The 21647-nt window shown below is 34.8% G+C and overlaps 2 protein-coding genes across 18 annotated transcripts; both read right to left on the reverse strand.

Annotated features, from left to right (window-relative positions):
• Positions 1-822: 822 nt before the first annotated feature.
• Positions 823-10225, reverse strand: LOC108227624 (casein kinase 1-like protein HD16). Of its 5 annotated transcripts, none has more exons than XM_064079222.1 (18): positions 10089-10225; positions 9787-9852; positions 9275-9605; positions 7498-7620; positions 7338-7411; positions 7174-7243; positions 6193-6248; positions 5997-6068; positions 3538-3632; positions 3371-3437; positions 3160-3289; positions 2702-2920; positions 2447-2589; positions 2085-2259; positions 1883-1973; positions 1650-1807; positions 1379-1567; positions 823-1291 (listed from the first exon to the last, which is right to left on the reverse strand). In XM_064079222.1, exons 3-18 carry the CDS (start codon positions 9602-9604, stop codon positions 1232-1234), a joined length of 2052 nt encoding a protein of 683 aa, XP_063935292.1. In that variant the 5' UTR covers position 9605; positions 9787-9852; positions 10089-10225; the 3' UTR covers positions 823-1231. The 5 variants fall into 5 exon arrangements, with proteins under 5 accessions (XP_063935292.1, XP_063935295.1, XP_063935294.1 ...); XM_064079225.1 differs by having other exon boundaries at positions 9275-9643; XM_064079224.1 differs by having other exon boundaries at positions 9275-9665.
• A 6980-nt stretch (positions 10226-17205) lies between these two features.
• LOC108226808 (uncharacterized) lies at positions 17206-21647 on the reverse strand. Of its 13 annotated transcripts, none has more exons than XR_010284359.1 (11): positions 21360-21646; positions 21164-21220; positions 20962-21069; positions 20799-20848; positions 20579-20614; positions 20352-20451; positions 20148-20268; positions 19439-19516; positions 18728-18838; positions 17921-17995; positions 17206-17699 (listed from the first exon to the last, which is right to left on the reverse strand). XR_010284359.1 is itself a non-coding variant. In XM_064079261.1 (11 exons), exons 5-9 carry the CDS (start codon positions 20568-20570, stop codon positions 18815-18817), a joined length of 279 nt encoding a protein of 92 aa, XP_063935331.1. In that variant the 5' UTR covers positions 20571-20614; positions 20799-20851; positions 20962-21069; positions 21164-21220; positions 21360-21646; the 3' UTR covers positions 17206-17699; positions 17921-17995; positions 18728-18814. The 13 variants fall into 13 exon arrangements, 7 of the variants coding, with proteins under 7 accessions (XP_063935331.1, XP_063935330.1, XP_063935332.1 ...); XR_010284358.1 differs by having other exon boundaries at positions 20148-20262; positions 20554-20614; positions 21360-21642; XR_010284356.1 differs by having other exon boundaries at positions 20148-20262; positions 21360-21635.

Raw genomic sequence — 21647 nt, forward strand, 5'->3', positions numbered from 1 at the left:
TTAGTTGATAAAATTATATGATACAAATATATTAATGTTTTTTGTGTATCAACCGTTTAAGTTTACGTATCCTTCGGGGGTGTGTCATATTTGATGGTATTTTTGTATATGATGATTTATCTTATCATTAATTAATGATTTTGTCATTTTCAGATGACCTTGTTTCGGTACTTAGCAGTAGTCTATTTTGCTAGTTTCCTTCTTTTCCTCCATTTCTCTCTCTCTCTCTCTCTTACTTTCTTGCCTTGTGCCTTCAGCTGGGTTCTTCTTAATCGTTAAAGATTCACCAACTAAACTTTCGAAATCATTTTTACATAATTTTCAGTTAGAAGGTTGAATTTTTTGAATTTCGGTTAGAAGGTATACTTTTTGAACGGAACTTTTCTTTCCATTCTTGAATCTTTGCAATTTCTTTGTAGATCTGCGTACTTTACAATTTCTTTTGAGTTTTTCTTTTTCCTTCCGAAAATTAATGTTTTTATCTAAATTTTCATGGTAAGGGTTATGAAAGACTGTCTCCATGTCTTCTAGTTAAGATGATAAGATGAAAGACTTCCCTGAATGAAAGCCATTCGAATAAAGATTTTCTATACAAAAAAGTCCTTTTTGATGATATATTTATGTATAATTCATTGACTTGAAATCTCACGATGAAAAGAATAAAAATAATCAATCTTCTCGTCGCCATCTTCACTGTCAAAAAATCAACAATCACAAGATTTCTTCATAGAACAATTTTGGCTTATACCCAAAAAATAATTATCATGGCATAACTAATTATGACACCACCATATACTATCATTCGATATTGGAAGACAAAAGGAAGCAAAACTTGAAAATTTAGAAAAGATGTTAGTCAATATGAAAGACATCCCCATTTCACTTGAGTAAGGTAATGGATCATGAACTAAACCTGAGATGCGACAGTTGCGAAAGAAACATCTTCTAGGTAAAGGACTTTACATGCATGTATAAATAAAAAAGGGAACAAGAACAATGCAAGAAACTTCAGATGTCACCGACGGGGCCTAAAAGAGCCAGAATCCAGACGACTGGATGACTAGTACACAACACTATTAGCTACAACAGAAAAGTTTTGAAACCATCAAAATTCCAGATACTCAACTCCCCACTCAAGATACAAGTTTTGAAGCTTTCAACAAAATAACTCTATCTTCCAATTTGATAGTTGTCAATTGTCAGCTTCTCAACCTTAAAATTTGCTGCGAGGTTAAGAAACAGTACGCCCATAACAAACAGACGCAATGTACAGGTTTTTTGCCCACTTATCCTGCAAGAACCAAACACACACACATATATATTATTGTACAGAAACAGACTCATTTATATGAAGAAAGAACCACTGAAGATTATCAACCTTCACATGTGTACTCGGGAAAGCAGATGTACGTAAGGTCTCCTGTGTTTCATCAGCGGGCTTTCTTCTTGGCACACTTAATACTAGAGCAGTTTGATCCCAAGTTGCTGCGGCGGCGGTGATCCGATATCCACTGTCCCACCGCTTATGAACACCTTCGCTGGGGTAAAGAAAATCGAGTTCAACCACCTGACGTATAACCAAGGTCAGCCTTTGACAACTAATTTACTTGAAAATGAACAGTGCATTAATTCCTCGTAAACCAACAAACCTGATCCGAGAATCCTGCACCACGAGACATGACAATTCCCCATCTACTCGCAGAGGTGGCCATGGAAGTAACATAAAATCCCTCCCTCCATTTTTTATTAATCCACTTGAAAGGAAATGCATCACTAACTTTGTACGACTGTTGCAGATACTGTGTACCTGAATGCAATCAACTAAAGATATTGAACACTGCAAATATCACGCAGATCCAACATCTTGTAATCTAAGACTAACCTTTAGACATAACCACTAACGAGCTCCCATTGTTAGCCCCTGCAACTGCGCTTATATAGTAATTCTTTTCCCATTGGTCTAATATCCATTCCTTCAAGAAACCAAAAGACGAGTTAGCAAAATCTCATCACCCAGATTATTATTAAAGGTGAAATATAACTACTCTGTTGCTTCACAGTAAATTATGCTATAATAGAAATACCTTGTGAAGAAAATGCGGTGACAACTCATAAACTTGGTCACTGAAACCGGTGCCTGCATCCATAATGAGAGCCCACAGATTTTGACAAGATGCAACACTGCTAATATATAGACCATCTTCGTTTCCTTTCTCGATGTGCTGCGCAAGTCTCACATCTGCGACATTGTAATGATACCTACAGAAAGACAGTGCAGAATTATCCTGGCTTAAAACGCTCCACAAATTTGATATTTTGTTCGTGCACACATCATTTTGACAAGCTAATCTCATGCTAGGGAAAAATGTTTTACTGGAAATCCACTTTTCCCACTTGATTACAGTCTAGTTTACGACTTCAACCATATTGAAACTGGGATAGATACCTTTGCTTCATTGGCCGACGAGCATTATATACACTGATCCATTGGGTTGCAGGCATCCCAATTCGAACCTTTTTCTTGGGTTGCTGATCTTCCTCGTTATCCGATGCCAATCGACCTCTCTTCTGGCCAACCTGATGTATAAGCTTCATATACAAATAAAACACAAATTGAGGATAATAATCATAGCTGAAATCAAGGGCAAGAAGTCTCTTGAAATTGAACCCCCTAACAGGTGGAAAGAAATGTTAATAGTACCGTTTGAGCTCCATCTGTGTTGAGTGGCCTGGTGTCTGGATTTGGAGCGATAATCCCATCAAAGAAGGATATATATTTGGCATAATTGGGCTCCTCATCAAATTTAAGATTTACCACATGTTCTACAAACAATTTAAAAGAATCTGGAATAAAGTTGCAGAGAACTTCAGGTGATGTTCCCATCTTCTTCTTGCACACTAAGAACCCCTTGTTCTCACCCTACGGAAAAACCTAGATGTCAGAGACTTGTATATACATGTGTACATCATAAAAAGATACAGGCATTAATATAAGTATCCTATCTATCGAATGAATAGATAATCATAGGGTATGTCATACTGGAATACTGTGCAAGACAAAAAGATTGTCATACAACAGGAGAGCTATCAGCACAGTATTTTGTATATATAAAGGACAAAAGCCATGGACGAAACTATTTATCACTGGATGGGGCCAACCTGATATCCTTGCCACGGTAGACGACCACGGAGTAGAAAGATGAGTGTGTAAGCAAGAGATTCTAAATCATCTCTCCTACTAGCAGTTCTGCCGAGATGTGCATGCACACTAGCATAGCGGACTGTCCCCCTGACAAACGAGAATTCTAATTAACCACAATGGTCATATTTATAAAATCTTAAGCAAATGTACTTTCAAAGTATATTGTACCTGAAAACATCAGGCCTCTGGTCATACTCAACATGTTTGTTAGATACGGTATCACGCCATCTACTAGCTAATAGCCATAACAATTTTTAGAAAAGAGAAAACAAAGAAGTGATATTTTAATACATAAACAAAAGAACAGGCTAAAATTTTTAAATACAAGCAAGTACCTAATCCAAGATCCACTAAATAGAGTTTCTTCTCTTCCATAGTACCAGCACGACCAAGTAAAAAGTTCTCAGGTTTTACATCTCCATGCACATACCTGCCAAAATTCCTCACAAATATTTTTCAGAATTCAAGTTATATCTTATTATTGAATTTTTCCAGCCGAACTACCCATGATTTAGGAGACTAAATACTAGGAATGCAGAGTGTAGCACGCCACTTGTCGGAAACATAACTTTAATAATTTTCACAACAAACAATCACAACAGAAAAGCATGCACTGCATAGTATTGAGGATAAATTGCCTTCATTTACAACAGAGAACATGCAAAATTGCCCTGTCACTGTAGCAGGTGAACCACAAAAAATCATGTAGTTGGTCATCACTCGTCAAAGGGTCCCACCATAGTTGTTAAGACGTCGCCTAGGCGTCGCCTAGGCGCCGCCTAGGCGGCAAGGCGGTAAAATATGTCAAGGCGTCCGACCCGTCTTGATTTTTAGTGGGTAGGCGACGCCCAGGGCCGCCTAGGCGGATAAGACGACGCCTTTCTCGCCTTTTCTCGTCTAATTCGTCTTAGTTTCTGACCCGGTCCAGCCCAAATAATTTTTGACCCGGTCCAGCCCAATTATCCAGGCCCAGCCCAACACGTGTATCTTATAACTTATATGTTATAACAGCAGCCGTCATAACCCTAATTTTCAACGAACTAGAGAGAGAAACACGAGACTACGGGATAGAAATTAATCAATCAGGTATTCTTTCTTCTTTCATTCTTCTTTGATTCTTCTTCTTTTCTCTTACACACACACACACTATTCTTTTTTTCCTTGTTCTCTTACATATATATAGATATATATATGTATATACCTGTGTGTATATATATGTATTATATTTATGAGATATGTATGTAGAAACATATATGTGTGTACATAAGTATACATTTACGATTTATACCATTTTATTTCTTTGCATATTGTATAGATTCACACTAAAAGAAGAAATCGCTTGGAACATAAGAGGCTGAATGATCTCGTGTATATCCAGTACAATGAAAAGATTGCAGAGCGATTCCAAAAGCGCCGTGAGCTTGGAGATAAGTTCGATCCAATTGCGCTCGAAGACTTTAACTGGAGTGGTGAATGGGTAGGTAATGCAGATGGTGATTCTGTTCATCCTGGAGAAGATCTGCTATGGGAACATGTTGTTATAGCTGCTGGTCCGGCAAGTGCAGTGCGTAATCTTCGTAATAGAAATCGTGATAAAGGTGGCGAAACTAATACAAACACCAGGGAGATTTTATCATATAATCGACATCGTAATGGTGCAGGTTCTTCTCGTGCGCACACTTCACGTACTTTTCACTTGCACGATTCTGAAAGTGAAGAAGTCCAGGACAATGACATATTGTCAAATGAAAATGATGACGAAGATATTGATGATGATTACGGGGAAATACCGAGTGCAACTCAAAGTCGACCCGGAAATGAAGAACAGCCTTTTCTTGATGATTTTATCATCTAGTTTATCATAGTTTTCTTGTAGAAATTACTAGATTTGTATGTTTTAGACCTGTTCCTCTTAACTTTATATAATATTTACTTTTGGTATTTAATTATAGTTAATCTATGCTATTTTATTATAACATATAAATATATGTATATAAAAAATATAATCAATATATTATTAAACGTATAATCCGTCTAATTACCGCCTAGGCGCTCGCCTAACCGCCTAGGCAGTTAGGCGGTGGACTATCGTCTAGCCTCGCCTTTACGCCTTAACAAGTATGGGTCCCACATACTTTTAAAAGCATTAGTCAATAGTTATGTAACAGTTCAGATTTTATATTCAATTGTAATTTATTGTATGATATACAATATCAATTTCATGTAACTTAGTATATACACAATAATTATTACGTAATCTGTTCATTCATACAGTTGGATTTGCAATTAAAGTGTTGAAAATGTGAATGTATAAATACTAAAAAATAATATTAGAATGTATCATTTGCCATTATGTGTGTGTGCGCGCGCGCGCAACTCACAATGTCAAAAATAATCATATTCTTAACGTGTAAATTTTGAAAAAAATTTGTACATATATACTTTATATTTGCGCGATCTTTTCATCCATACAATTGGATGAGCAAAAAGTTATTGAACTCATAATTTTAAGCATTTGGGTAGAAAAATTTCCTACCCTGCCAAGTAGAAACTCTTTACCCATGAATCCATAATATATATGTATTTTAAATAGAAGTAAAAGTATGCAATTAGTAAAACTATATATATAATAAGACATCCAAACATGATATTGATTAGAATCTCTTTTATTTGATAGAATAAATATAATTATAAAAGTAAATATATTGAAATGCAAAAAATAATATATTTAAAGTTATCCATGTTTTGCACGGGATATAAGCTAGTATTCAGACATACAAAAAATATAGCTTACCCTTTTGAGTGCATCTTCTCCAAAATTGATATTGCTTCAATGGCAATGCAGGCTACCATTTCAGTGGCCATCCTGCAATTTAATCACACTAGCTTTATATAAAATGGTGGGAAGAAATAAAAGTGCATTTATTAAATAGCAAAAATAATAAACTGAACAACTACATTCAACAACTTAAAGCACCATTATAACATACATCTGTGAGTTACTATTCCAGACATCCCATAAGCTTGGTCCAAGCATATCCATAACCTGTATATAACAAAGTTTGGTGTAATGACCGAACCAACCAAAAGGCAAACAGAAATGACCTACAGTAACCCCTCCATCATTTGTTCATCTCTGAGTCATCATAACATATATATATATAAACCATGACAACATAGAGTGAAGATTAATCTAGCATGACTGCGAACCTTTTATACAATACTCTTCATCATATTAAAAACAAAATAGAAGAACATGTCTTATTCTGTCCATAAGTTCATATTCTTATGAACTATAAACAATACAAGAGCTTTATTTTTGGGAGAAAAGAGACAATTTCTTTTTGGGTTACCAACTCTTCTAAAACCTAAAATCATTAGGTATTAGAGCATCTTCAACCCAACCCAACACTAAAAATTGAAGTGGTATAAGTTTTGGTGTAAAATTAACTTCTACCAAACTCTATAATATGTCAAAATTACACCCAAGGGAAATGAAACCAAGAATGTTCATTTAATGCAAGTTCTACACCAAATTTGGCGTGTTCGTAATCCCGAGTATACCCTCACATTTGAAGCCTTGTTTACCTTAGTGTCCATATTAAGATAAATAATCTTTAAATATTAGAACGGCAATCAAAATCCATATAAGAAATAGAATACTATTTAACTATCTTTCTCTCGTACACACACATATACATAGTAAAATTCAGTTACTACCACACAAAAAATTTGTTATTGTCTCTAGAATAATTTCATATATCAACTTCTCTTTTTTGCATTCTTTATCTTTCTAGTTACACCCGAAGGAGCTTTGGGGTGCTATCATCATAAATTGCAATCCACCAATAATTTAGTTGCATTACTTTATGCAATCCATTGACCAAGCCTAAGAATTGCAACAAAAGAGAGATTACACTAAAAAAGATTCTTAATTACTGAAATCAGTATGATAAAGATTTATGTCATACCATAATATAATAGTCATCTTGCTGGCCCTTGAAGTGCACCTTTGGTACACCATGATTGCCACTGAGAGTGCTGAGAAATAGAAAGAGTCACCAAGTTTTTTCTTCTGAAATGAAATAGTAGCAAAAAAAAAGAGAGAGAGAAAGAAGACTTGATGTGATCATACTTGTATACTTGCCACTCAGATGGTGGTCCATAAGGACATCCTTTACTTGTTCGATGTTCAAATTTCAAAGCCACCTAATATTTAAGGTAAGAAAGTAACACATTAGTTGTAAATAATAAATAATTCGACAATCAATTATTAAAGGACACATAGGACATACTTCAACGGGGCCTCTTTCTTTGGTAAAAATAGACGGTATGCGGCGACCTGCATAAACTTGTCCAAAACCTCCTTTGCCAAGCTTTTTTTGTACTTTATATGAAGGGGAACCTCCAACCTGAACCTGGGGACATAAAAAAAGTTTTCAGTGAAATTTGTTGTAAATTCTTAAAAGCAGAACAGAAAAAACGCCGAAAGTCGCCTTCTAGAGATAGTCACCGATCCTAACATTAGAGAACTACAACATCAGTTATACTTGAAAATTAGGACAGGATATAGTACTAGATGTGCTTTTACTTGCTGACATTAAAGTACTCTACAACAGATCATAATACCTAGATTAAGAAAATTCTCACACACTTAGGGATTTAAGGACTCCCTAGGCTATCAAAAAATTCACTCTTCATAGAATTAAAAGACAATGAGCCATGCAAAATAACTTAAGGAAATAAACAAGTATAACAACATTTAGCATTGGCGACAGTCACAATGAGGAAAGGATACAAATCAAATAGGGTGCACATGAGACGCAATGCGCTGCAGCTAAACTTTCTATGCATTAATTATTTTAGTACAATAAGGAATGGATACAAATTAAATAGGGTGCACATGAGACGCAATGCGCTGCCGCTAAACTTTCTATGCATTAATTATTTTAGTACGTTAAATTCGAGTTTTTTTTATCTTCTACATCCAAAATGACGGTATCATGTCCTGGATCGATCTTAAGAACATTTAATGCCTCATACACTAAGTTCATGCCAGGTTAACATCATGTTCTTGAGTTTTAGACGGAGGGTATTCTAAGATAAAAACTGTTTCTATGGAGCCTTCTCTTTGACCACAAAAATGGCCGTAAAAATGGCCGTGAATCTAGTTTTAGGAATCATTAAATCCTATACCTATAAATGATTGTTCTGATGTATCATAAAAATACTTTGAAAAGTGGGAATCAAAAGAATTTCTGTGGTGGAAAAAAATATCTTGGGTTCCCCAGTTTTATTAGAAGAAAAAAGATTGTCAGGATACGATCAAAAGCATGAAGATTTTCAGCTTCGGAGTGTCAATCTAAATCTTTCCAGTTCAGGTTTCAAGGAAAATAATAACTCTCTTCTCTTTTATACTTCATAAATGAAGTGGGGAGCACACCTCTCTCGAAACTGAAATTCAGAAAGCCTGCCGGAAACCAACCATTCAATACTCACCCAAGAGAAATATTCCGCGAATAAACATTATTTTTGATTCTTTTAGGCCAGAGGTTGACAAACATAATCTTTAGTAAAAATGTTAAGACACTTTGAACATACAAGGATGCATCTGACATCACTTGCAAACAATTATACAGATGATAGTAAACTACATTGCTCTGCTCAGAAACCATAGTAGGTGTACACCAAAAAAACATTTTAGTGAAAATGCATATAAAGCTTTTAACAACCTGAAGAAATAATCTTTTTAACACTAAACTGCATATATCAGAAAACCTGATGCACGGTTTCCATATTTCAATCCTGGACATATTACTAAGACAAAATAATCAACATGGGGTAATAAATTAACACCCCAAGCCAACCTGAAGAAGCTCAAATAAACATGTAGAGAACTTACACTTATATACACCACCCGAGATTGTCCTTCAAGTATACACAATATACATTATCACAAAGGAAAAAAGCAAACCATACTAAATCATTAATCTTGATACAGATACTTGCAATATACTGAGTTTAAATGATTTCATGAACAAGGAATTGAAATGTTCATTGATATTTTCTCACCGTATCAGGTACTGGAGTGTTGACTCCTTCATCGTCACCAGCATTAGCCTTCTCACCACTCTTCCCTACACTGGCAACATCCATTGGCTTCTCAGCTACTTCCTCTCGCTGAGCCTCCCTTACAGGCTGTCTTCGCGGTGCTACTACAGGTTCAGGCGGCTGCGCTGCAACAGCCGCGTTCTCATTAACAGCCGGAGCTGCAGCTGCAGCCGCTGCCCTTCTTCTCCGTGTCCTTGTAGCAATCCCCTCTCCTTGCACAACCGGATTCAAATTATCAACTTGCTGATTCTGTGCCTTCTTTGGTCTCCCCCTTCTCACTCCTTCCGGCATCCTTGTATCACATTTCACAAATCATCCCCATTCAAATCTCTACCAAACACTAACCAATAGCCTTAATTCTCTCCCAAATTCAATAATCACAAAACCCCAAATCAATCAAATTACAAACAAAAAACCACAATCAAAAAATAAACACATTTAAATTCATCTAATCAAACCCCAACAAAACTTACCAGAAAAATCAATCTTGAAATTCAAATAATCAATGAACTCGAATCAATCAAATAACGAAACAATCCCTACAATTAAAACAACACCAATCAATCAATCATCGATCAAAAACCAAAACCCAATTCATATCATCAAAGCAATCACCTTTAATCGTCACAGTAAATAATTCATGATCACACAAGGTAAAAAAAACACAAATTTACAGTGAATGAGCTCAAATAAACAGTCTTCAATTGAGATTATAATCAAAGGACATAAAGATCTTCACAAAATAAAACAAGAGACACAGAGAAAGAGTACTTACAGCGAGAGAAATGAAGACACGGCGAGTGAGAGCTCTGTGTGTGTATTGTCGCTGTATCTATATGTGTGTGTAATTTTAAGGTAATAGGTTTTGTTTATGTAAAATAAAATCTAGGTAGCGATGGGAAGTGATCCAACGGCTGAGATTTTATGTTGGAATTTATGTAAAATTTGTCCAAAATCAGGCAAATGTGATAAATACTGTGGGTGAGGTGTGAAATTACCAAAAAGGACATGTTTCGGTGGAGAGGATTGGAATGAGACTGGGGGATTGGAATGAAATCTGGGCCGTTGGTTTGATTGATCCGACGGTGTGCGTTGGAAGATGGAGGGGGGTTTGACGGCTGTGTATCCGTAACATGTTGCTGAGGAGAGTAGTGCGCTGACTATCGTTTTTCATGTGTTGTGATGTCTTGACTTTTTGTTGACCTTGATTATGTTAATACGAGTGGTTACTTAACATTGCTAATCATTTCATAATGACACGCGAGTGGGTATCCGAGCAGTTTTTTATTTTATCTATCAGAGTATTAGAGCAATTTCAACCAACTTAATCTTTTATTAAAAAACTAGCTTTTTAACCCGTGCAAAGCACGGGTTGTTTTAAATTATTTTTTCAATATATCTCATATTTTTTTGTTCATCTTTTCCAAATTAAGATTATTTGTGTTATAAACGTAATTTAAATGTAATATTTGTTTGTATTCGAAGTCATATCATGTGTATGTTAGGTTGTTCCTGCTTCCGGCTTCTTAGAGCATCTCGAAGAGCCTCTTCATTTAGGCTCCTAACTTGAGATTTGAGGAGGGAGAGGAAAAATGTTGCTCCAAGAGACTCTTAAATGGCTCTTAAATCTTAAGAGCCTCTTGTTTCTCTCTCCTCTCTCCTCAAAGTTAAGAGCCACCACATGGTTCCTAACTTATTTTTTTACAATAAAAAAATCTTTCCATCCAATTCACCTCCATCTTTCACTCTTTTTTTTGTTGTAGTGCCAGTGGAGCCCAATATATGAATAAAATATGAAATAGAGAAGAGATGTAGAGAGTATTGTTGGAGTTCACACTCTTAACTTTGTTCTAAATTGCTAAGAGCCACATTTTTTATATTATATTTAGGAGCCAACAAGGAGGCTCTTGGAGATGCTCTTAGTTTCTACTTTTATTGACCCGTTTGTGTAAAAAGTCAAAAGCACATATAAGAAACCGAAAATTCCATCTTTTTATCAAGACTTCTACTTTCTTTCAAACACTTTAATAAACTTAAAGTCTAGACTTACTTCTCACTAATAGTCCACTTTTTTTTTTAAGTAAGAAGTCACTTTTTTTAAGTTTATCCAAACGCCCCGTATGCTGATGTATATATGTACACATATCGTCACTATAATAATATTTATTAAAATATAATTACAAAAAAATACACTATTTAAATTTTTTATTATATAATTAAAATACCACTCACCTAAAATTATTGAAAATTTGTTTTAAAAAAATGAGGTTCTTGCCGAATTAGAGTCTTTGTCATATAGTTAAATATTATTTATAATCATTCTAATATATATATATATATATATATATATATATGTATATATATATATGTATATATTAGAGTGTGTGTGTGTGTGTGTATATATATATATATAAATTTTATTAAATCATAATAATTAAATTCTAAAAATCAGCCGAATTAACGGAATAATCGATAATCGGACAAATTTTGATCCGATTTGGTAAAATCCGGTTAAATCGATGTCTAATTGGTAAGAGATTTGATTAATAGCTTGAAAATCAGCCAGGATATAAAAAATTACAAAATTTATGGGGAAAATTTAAAGTTTAAAAATGATTATATATTGTTTTAACATATATAATATTAAATTAATTTCAAATAATGATCATGTTTATTAAATCATAATTATAAATATTACTCCCTCCGTCCCTCCCATTTCTTTACACTTTCGTTTTTGGGGTGTCCCATCCAATTCTTTACATTTCAAAACTTACCAAAAATAGTTAATGGGTCCCACTACTTCTCCATTTTTCTTTCCTTTTCACACTACTTTTACTCCAATATCTTGTTTTTATACAATAAAAATCAATGGGTCCCACCACTTCACCCACTTTTCTTCCTCTTTTCCACTACTTTATACATATTTTTCCACTACTTTATACATATTTCTTAACCTCCGTGCTCAACCCATTTGATAAGAAATGGGAGGGACAGAGGGAGTATATATATACTTATATGTATATTGGAGTTTTAATTATAAAGTAATTAATGTATATTAATGAAGAGACATTAATGTCTAATAAATTTGTTAAAATAAAAAGTCAATAATAGCCTCACTATTTATGAATATATATGTATTGTGAGCAAGGGTAGTTTCGTCTCAACGAATTAAATTACTCACACTTGTTCTATTAGATATATAATAGATGATATAATTGATACCCTATTAATAATCTATTATTAATTATATGATATTAGAAGACCCCATGTCCCTAACAATAAGAAAGAAAGAATATAATGAAAAATGAGTTATTTTGTTTTTTACTCTTTTCAAAAATATAGAAAAATTATTTAGATAAACAAATAAAAAATTTCTTTCAAAATCTCCCCTGCTCGTATCGAGGGGGAATAACACATTCATGAAGATTAACCCCAAAGAAGTGAAGAACATCAAAAAATACATCATCAAACAATGTTTCATAAAACTTGTTGCAAACTCTGAAAATTCTTGGAGTATAGCGGTAGGAGGAGCATCAGAATTTGAAGCATACCAAGATCCACAAAGAGACAACATAGATCATGGGGGAAGATCTAGTTCTAGAAGCCAACTTCCACCTGCAAGAAAGTGGACAAAGTCTTATACAACTGATCTAATAATTGAAGATCCTAAATGTGGTGTACAGACTAGAACTGGAAATGCTAATGAATGTCTTCATCATTCATTTCTATCTCAGACAGAACGCAAGAGAGTGGAAGAAACTCTTTAAGATGTTGATTGTATAATAACAATGCAAGAAGAGTTAAATGAATTTAAAAGAAATAAAGTCTGGACTCTAGTACCAAGACCAAATAATAGATCCATTGTTGGTACTAAATGGGTGTTCAAAATCAAGATTGACAATGAGGGCACAATCACAAGGAACAAGGCAAGATTTGTAGCAAAAAGATACCTCAACAAGAAGGTATTAATAATGATGAAACTTTTTTTCATGTAACCATATTAGAGCCCATCAGAATATTATCGACCTATGTTTGCTCTCAATAAATTTAAAGTCTTTCAAACGAATGTCTAGAGTGTACTTCTCAATCGAGAATTGGAGGCGGAAGTATATGTTGATGGTTTGTTAACCCTAAATATTCAAATCATGTCTACAAATTGGATAAGAATAGTGAGGATAATGGTGGGATCGCTTGATATTGATATCTAATGTATAAAATAAGTATAGTGAAGAAAAAATAGTGGGATTAGTTGAATTTTATATTATATAATTTTATTATATATATTAGTGTTAACGAGAGAAATTGGTTAGCAACAGATGTGGGCACTTACGTGATTGTAGGAAGAATATTTGAAGAATACGGGACGGAGAGTGATAGATGGTGTAGCTGATCTTGTGGTTTGATCCTTGAGAGAAAGAGACTAAGTGTTCTCAGGTGTTTCTCAACAAAAATCAGCTTATTAACCACAAGAGGCCTACGTACCCTATTTATAGGGGTTCAAGCTACCACGTAGTTCTTATGGGCCAAACTTCTTAGCATGGGCTAAGTGTCAGTCCGGTCCATTAGGGCCCAGGTCCGTAGGACCTTGGGGACCGCCGTCGGAAGAGGCCCGTACTCGCATGGCCTAGGCCTATATGGCAAGAGGCTGTCATGGAGCGGGTCAGAGAATGGATATCGATCCAATAAGTCCTCGTATGGGGCGAGGGAGCTCAATCATCCTCTATGGGACGAGGGAGCCCGTTCATCCTCTATGAGGCGAGGGAGTCCGTTCATCCTCTATGGGGCGTTGGGGCGAGGGAGCCCGTTCATCCTCTATGGGGCGAGGGAGTCCGTCCATCATCTTGGGGGGATGTAACCCGATCATTCTCTATGGGGCGAGGGAGCCCGTTCATCCTCGTATGGGGCGAGGGAGCCCGTTCATCCTCTATGGGGCGAGGGAGCCCGTCCATCCTCTATGGGGCGAGGGAGCCCATCCATAATCTTATGGGGTGATGTAACCCGATCATCATCTTACGGGGTGATGTAACCCGATCATCATCTTACGGGGTGATGTAACCCGAAGTGGAAGGCGTAACCCTGATGACGAGAGCCCAAAGGACTTAGTAGAATAAAGCACGTGACCTCTCCGATGAGGCCACCTTGTAGTTGAGAGGGTGAGGCCTAGAGGCCTAGCTGGAGAGTGAGCCCTAGGGTGATGACCCCCAGGCTATTGACCTTTATCTATGATGACCCCTGAGAGGCATGAGGCCATAAAGCAGTGAGGCCCTACGCTCATTGGTATGTCTTCATGATGGCCCCTAAGAGTGATGACCCCTGTGGCTCCTCCTTAAGTCTTCATAAATATTCTACGTAATGGGAGCTCATTAACGTCCATCATCTCGTTTTTCTCGGTGATTTTATTCTCGAAAGTGGTCCACGGTGATTTTATTCTCGAAAGTGGTCCGAGTTATCTTGTTTTTGTGGGTTTGCTCCCCAGATCTAAGGAGTGCCTTGATTAAGCTAATATTTCATTTACGCATTTAGTTGCTAGTTTGTCATGTTTGGTTTGGTTTTTTTGTTGTCTCACCGTTTGTGTGAATTTTGTTATTTTCTCACCGCTTAATTTAGTAATAAAAGTTGATGGCATTCTCAATCGATAATTGAAACTGGTTATGGCGGAATCGAAAGTGGTGAAGCATGTGTACATATCATTTCCAACAAATCATATGATTTTGTCTCGAAGAAGAATAAATTAATCAGTGATTTTGTTCGACGCGACTGTTTATGTAGATGCTGTATATCTTTTTATTATTGAATTAACTCATTTATCAACAAAAGGTACTTATAAATATTTTAAAATTTTGAAATGCCCCTGCTTAGCGAGCTTGAAAATCCTATTTTAGGTTAAGCCAGCCGATTTCCAACTTTGAGATTTTTTGGGGTCTCTCTTTTTTTATCTGTTCCGTCTCTTTGAGTTCTCTTATTCATACTTCACTAGTATATCTGGCCCGTGCTTCGCACACGGGTAATGTATGTTTTTTATAATTGTTCATTTATCTGTACAAAACCAATAATCACATGTTCACTACTACATATTGTTACATGTCCCTTTTTCAAACTCTATGATTACACAATTTTACAAAACGTACATACCATAATTGTGTTATTAGATCGGCATCTAAATCTTTTTAGGAATTCATCGAAAAAACGCTACCTCATGAAAACATTGAATCCAAAGACTTCTTATTTCGAAAACTTTAAAACCTGAATACTCCAATCAAATGGAAATTCTTAACAATAATAGAAATTCTTAGACAAACACCAATAAGTTTAATAATATCCATTGAGTAGAGAATAATAATAGAAACTGGAATGCATAAACGAAAGTGGAGAATTCAAGGGAGAGCTCCTCATGAAAATCGTGAGACGCAGCAAATGAAACCATCTTTTATTAATAGTAGTGGAACTCACGGTTTATGCAATTTTACAGAGTGGATGTAATCGGTTAAGTTTTAAACACAAACACATGCGTGTAATGAATGAGGGAATATTAGGCATCAAGAATAAACTTTGTAAGAAAAAAAATTTGGAAGAAGATTTTGAGGTTGATGGTGTGCCATTCTCTTTTGAAAGCTTGACGGCTAAACTCTGTAAGTAAAATTTGTATCCCAGGAAATCATATTATGTCTTGTATGGAGTATTTTGCATATTAAAATGTTTCCTCCAGTTTATCGAAAGCACTTGCATTGCCAATAGAAGATGTTGTGCTGGATGTACCCGATACCGAACAAATAGCAAAAACAGGAGCACCTGCATCAATGGCATCAATAGCAAAAAACAGCCAGTTATTCACTTTAACATTATCTTCATTGATCAATAACTTAAGCCTGAGTTAAAGACCGCCAAACACGTGCATAATAAAATTAATAATCTCAACCAAGATTAACAATGTTGAAGCATAATTGACTTATTTAGACATTAAAAATTGATCAAAGTTGCACAAAATGAAGAACACATTTCACCGTCACGTGCTTCAAATACTTGTATACACTTAAACCACATATCCTAAGATGATAAAAATAGAAGTCAATAAGAATCCGGAATAAAAAACAAAAAAATATAAACTGTAGTTTGAACTAAAAATTCTTTTTAATAGTAAAAATTTATTGTTTTTAGTCACTTGTAAAAAAGTCGACCTTTTATTTTTGAAAGTTCGAAACAAAATGAGATCCAAAAAAGTATTATTTAATAATCGGCAATTTGTTAAAATAGTTATTTTAATTTCTAATTTCTTGCTAAAATTGTTATTTTAATTTATAATTTCTAATTAAAATTTAATGTTTTTTTCTAATTTGTTATGAAGAAAAAACTATAAGTTATAAATTTTAGAGTTGAAAAAAGAATTTTTTTAAATAATGAGAAATTATATTTCTTTTTAGTGATCTTAAATTATGTGTAAGAAAGTCGATCTTTTATTTTTAAAAGTTCGGAACAAAATGTGATCCAAAACAACAATTGTATGATTTTTTTTAATAGCTTTTCGCTTAATGCAATTTTAAGCAATTTTGTGTGTACGACTACGCACATAGATAATTTTTTTCTATACAATAATATTTAAAAAAGTTCAAAATTTAATAGCGTCTTAAAATATAAAACACTATCATTTATTATTTGGTATTACAAATGTTAAAAAAAAATTAATAAGACTAAATTAATTTAGACATTTGTAAATTGGATATTTAGCTACATGATATATTAGCACCTTTTGTAACTCAAGTAATTTCATGCTTATGGCTAGAAACTTTCAAATAAGAGACAGATTAATTTAAAATCACTTTTAAATAACAAACAGATTAATATAAATGAATAATGCAAGCAACTGAATTTTTTTATAATTATAGCCGAAGCCTGCATTGAACTGAAGAAATAAACACTCTGTAATTCATAACAATATAAAATTTCAGATCAGAGATAACCACAACCTCTTTATGCAAAATCTGGTCATTCGTATGACCAAGACAGTTGCAATATACAGTGGTGTGCTACGAATTTTAGTTCAGTGAGCATCCCCAGTGGCATTGGTTTCTGGGGCCGAGCAAGTCATTTCGGCTTATTCATTTCAGCAAATTTCGATCAGGGATACACCTTCTCTTGTACCACTTTCGGCAGCCCTTGTTTATCCAAGACTGATCGTATATGCCCAGAAGTAATAGAATGTTGGGGAGTTGTGCCAAAAGGATCTGAAGAAGAAGCACTGAAGCACATAATGGTCTCAAAGGTTCTGTATTAGAGAGATTTAAGGAAGAATGTAACATGCTCAACTTGGTTGGACTTGCAAATTCAAGTCAGTAATTTATAAATCGCCTGAGCCCCTCCAAACATTACTCTTATAGATATGTATAATGTCCTGGATTGTGAGAAAAAGGTTGTAGCCTTGTATGTGTAAAAAAAAATAATTAAGCCGTAGCTTTATCTATATAAAATAGAAGTGTGTTGTGTATCTTGTTTTCAATCAAAGTTATAGATGACATACATACGTTTCCAACAAAGTCATACAACCAACTATCTTCTTCCAGGGATAGAAGAATTAACATATAGATCATTACAAAAAAGGAAATAAAATGTTACCTAGATGGTATCCAAGTTGATAGTAAGACTCCTGGCAGTACCAAGTCCATGATATGTAATGTGAGACTCTGCAGACTAACAAAGACAGATAAAAAGTAAGTCATACTCTGAGGAAAATTTATATCACCAAGTTTTAGACTCGATAAAGTTGGGAAATCGTAAGGTCTTTTAGGAATCTTGCAGTCCATGATACGGAAATCTTAAAGCAGGCAGGCTTAAATCACCAAACGATTCTGGCAAACTGAAAATTTTAAAACTCAAAGTTGTTAAAGTAGGTAAACAAATCAAACATGATACCGGAAGTTCACAGGTTTCAATGTGATAATGGCTTTTCAGACAGAGTGGCTCTAAAGCAGGTAAATCCCAAGACAGTAATCCCCTTATCTCATCTATATCAAAGTCCATGGCCAGTTTAAGATTCTTTAAGTACCAGGGTTGAAAAGCGAGAACTCAGCAAACTGACAATTAGCATCCAGCTCTTCCACATAGTGGGAACTGGCATGGGCTTATTAATCAATCAGGTTAGGTACTTAACATTCGCTTAGTAAGATCTTGATTACATATTTCTCACATATCGGATGCCTAGCTAAAAGTGTGAACCAACAAAAAACTTGAATGTCTGAGGCCTTTGATTTCATTTGATATATCAACATATACCTATATGAATACTATAGTCTGCTAATAGAAATATATTAATGTCAATACATATTTGTTGCCTTTCATATTATATGATATACCAACATATACATATATGAATATTATAGACTGCTAATAGAAATCCAACAAACTATTAAGCAAATAAGTTACCTATTGAATAAGGATGCATCTCAAATTCTCAGCTGCTTGCTGTGGAAATAGAACTCCAACAAATCAATAATTAGCCATTGTCTGGTGTCAATATCTGAGTAGTCTCAAACCCTGCAATACAGACACCACACACAATCAAATAGGATATCTAGCTATGTGGTGTATTAGCACCTTTTGTGAATCAAGTAATTACATGACTATGGCTAGTAACTTTCAAATAAAAGACAGATTAATTCAATGTCACTTTTAAATAACAAACAAATTGATTCAAAAGAATAATGCAAGCAACTGAAGATCCTTGTAATTGGAGCTGAATAAATAAACACTCTCTAATTTATAAAGAAGATATAAAATTGCAGATCAAGATAACTACAACCTCTTTATGCAAAATCTGGTCAGTCATATGACCAAGCCAGTTGCAATGACTTACTGCTGGTTACACGCCCCTCTGGTTACACAATTGAACCATTCAAAATATAAACCAAGAATATTTATCATGTTAGTATCCAATAGAATGTTCGGAACTATCCAAATTGCCTCTTTGACGAAACTCCTCATATAAACTATCTGTATATGTAAACAACATGCATGACCAAATTTGAAATAGAAGGAGGAAGTAGTGGATGAAATCATGACTCCCGTTACCTATGGTAAGAGTACCGTAAAAAAAAGTCATGACAAAAAGCACTGAATTCGGAAAGAGACAAATACCTTGTGTCTGTACTGGGAGCTTGAATGCATCACTTTGACTAATGGATTTGGACCATGTTTCATGTCTAATGCCAGAACCTAAGATTTCAGTCAAATATAAATAACATCATAGTGAGGAAAGATCCGTCAGAATGTTGTGTATGTGGTGCATTTCGGTGTCCAAACTCCAAATACACCACTTTGTTCAAAGAGAACGTGACAACTGATAGAATGCAGGCTTCACAGAGAAGATATTTTAACTTGGCTGATCCTGCTAGCGAAAAGATTGTTAATGCTACACTTTCAGTTTCTAGTGTATTATTAATTCTAGTTAGCTAACTGGACAGTCAATTTGAAACACTACATGGTCTCACTCATAAGATAAATAATATGAGTGAGAAATTCACATGCTAAGAAGCATCAGGAGGCCAGAATCCCCTACAAAAGCTTACAAATGGCTACATGATTGATGCAAACATATTTATCTAAATACGAAAAATGTAAACAGATTATATCACTTAAAAAAGAAGTACACTTCAATTTTTTTATGTTGTACATTCGGTCAAAGGTGTAGTACACCACAAATGGATGGAAGATTCACAATACCATAAGGCAGAATAAATATCCTGTTCTAAATTCTGTTATATCCGTCAAGTCCTAACCGTCCAATCTCAAACAAAAATTCAATTCTTAAATTAAAATATATAGATTAACAGAGTATGGTCGGTACCTGGCGTCTGCACATGACTTGCTCGTTACAGAGCACGTAGGTTGAAAAATAGTTGGATTCCTGAAACATGTGTTGTCATGCTTTTAAGACACATAATGAGCCAGTGTTGTTCTGCCTACACCTCCATAATATACACGAAGTGTGTTTTCATTAAGTAAAAGTGTCAATACATCAACTAATAATTCTTATTTAGATGGAACGTACCAATCTGTCCACTGGGAGACTGAATGATATTAGGATCATTGTTTTCACCCGAATGAGAAGTCGGAGACATTCAAACATCTTGTATGCATTCATCCAAACACTATCAAATCAACCAATTGACACATGAGAGTATTTGGGAAATTATAAATATATATTACAAATTACATTAAATAAGTCACTCGGCGTATTTTAGAAATAATACATATAAATCTGAACCATTCTCCAACCTCTTGCACATATATAGTGTCAACGAACTTGTAAGTCTGCAAAAGGAACAAAAACTTAACTGGGGACTGTATCCTATAAAATCAAATTAAATCACGAATAACATAAATACCATGAACCTTATTTCCGATACAAATATTGGAAAAAAAACATATCTAAGCACTATCGATATTAAATTTCATATGCACAAATTGACAACCATTGAAACTTCAGATTTCTTACCGGACCGTACCAAAGAAGGAGAAACAGATCAAAAGAAACGTGTTTATGATCTGCTGGACAAAATTAAACACAAATAAAATCACCGTTAAGACAATGATACAAATAAATGATTCACTCAGTGTGAAAGAAAGTCCAAACGATAATAAAGACATAGCAATTTCACCTGCTAGCCAGGCTCCCCGAGGTCATCAACAACAGAAGTTAAGAAATATTAAAAAGAAATAGTTACCAAGAGAGGATCCACTATTTGGCCGTGAATTCTCAACATTTCCTGAAGAAGTTATTCTTATTCATGTACTCAACAATCAAGACAACAGAAATAAGTAGATTTATAGTCAAACAAAAAAAAAAAACAACACATATACTTTAATGCAAAATTGACATGAACTCTCTTAACGCCTTTTGCCCTTGTTCTTCATTTCCTGCAACACATATAGCTTAATTATGGTCTCGTCAATCAACCAAAAAAATGGAGAACAATAAATCATAAAATGGAGAAAAAGTTAAATACAGATAAAGAACCAGATTGATTAAGAGGAGAAAGAGAAGGCCGTTTCAAACCTGCGACAATTGGCAGAAATTAAGAATCGGATGATCCATACCATGATCTTCAAGCAAAGCGGGTGATACATACCATACGGATCCATCAAACAACGATCCTCACCCGAGATTTCCTTGTCCAATTTGAATTCCGGGGAAAGCAAATCACACGGCTAAAATCAAGGAATCAAGGAACAGATTGAAAACCGCTTGTTTAAGACTCAAAGAATGAGCACACCCGAATTGTCACGGGTCTACCCGGATCCTGTAGAAAAAACACTGTATTCAAGTCGGGGCGACCCATTTAAG

Source organism: Daucus carota, chromosome 6 (assembly GCF_001625215.2).
Source record: "Daucus carota subsp. sativus chromosome 6, DH1 v3.0, whole genome shotgun sequence".
Lineage (NCBI taxonomy): Eukaryota > Viridiplantae > Streptophyta > Magnoliopsida > Apiales > Apiaceae > Daucus > Daucus carota.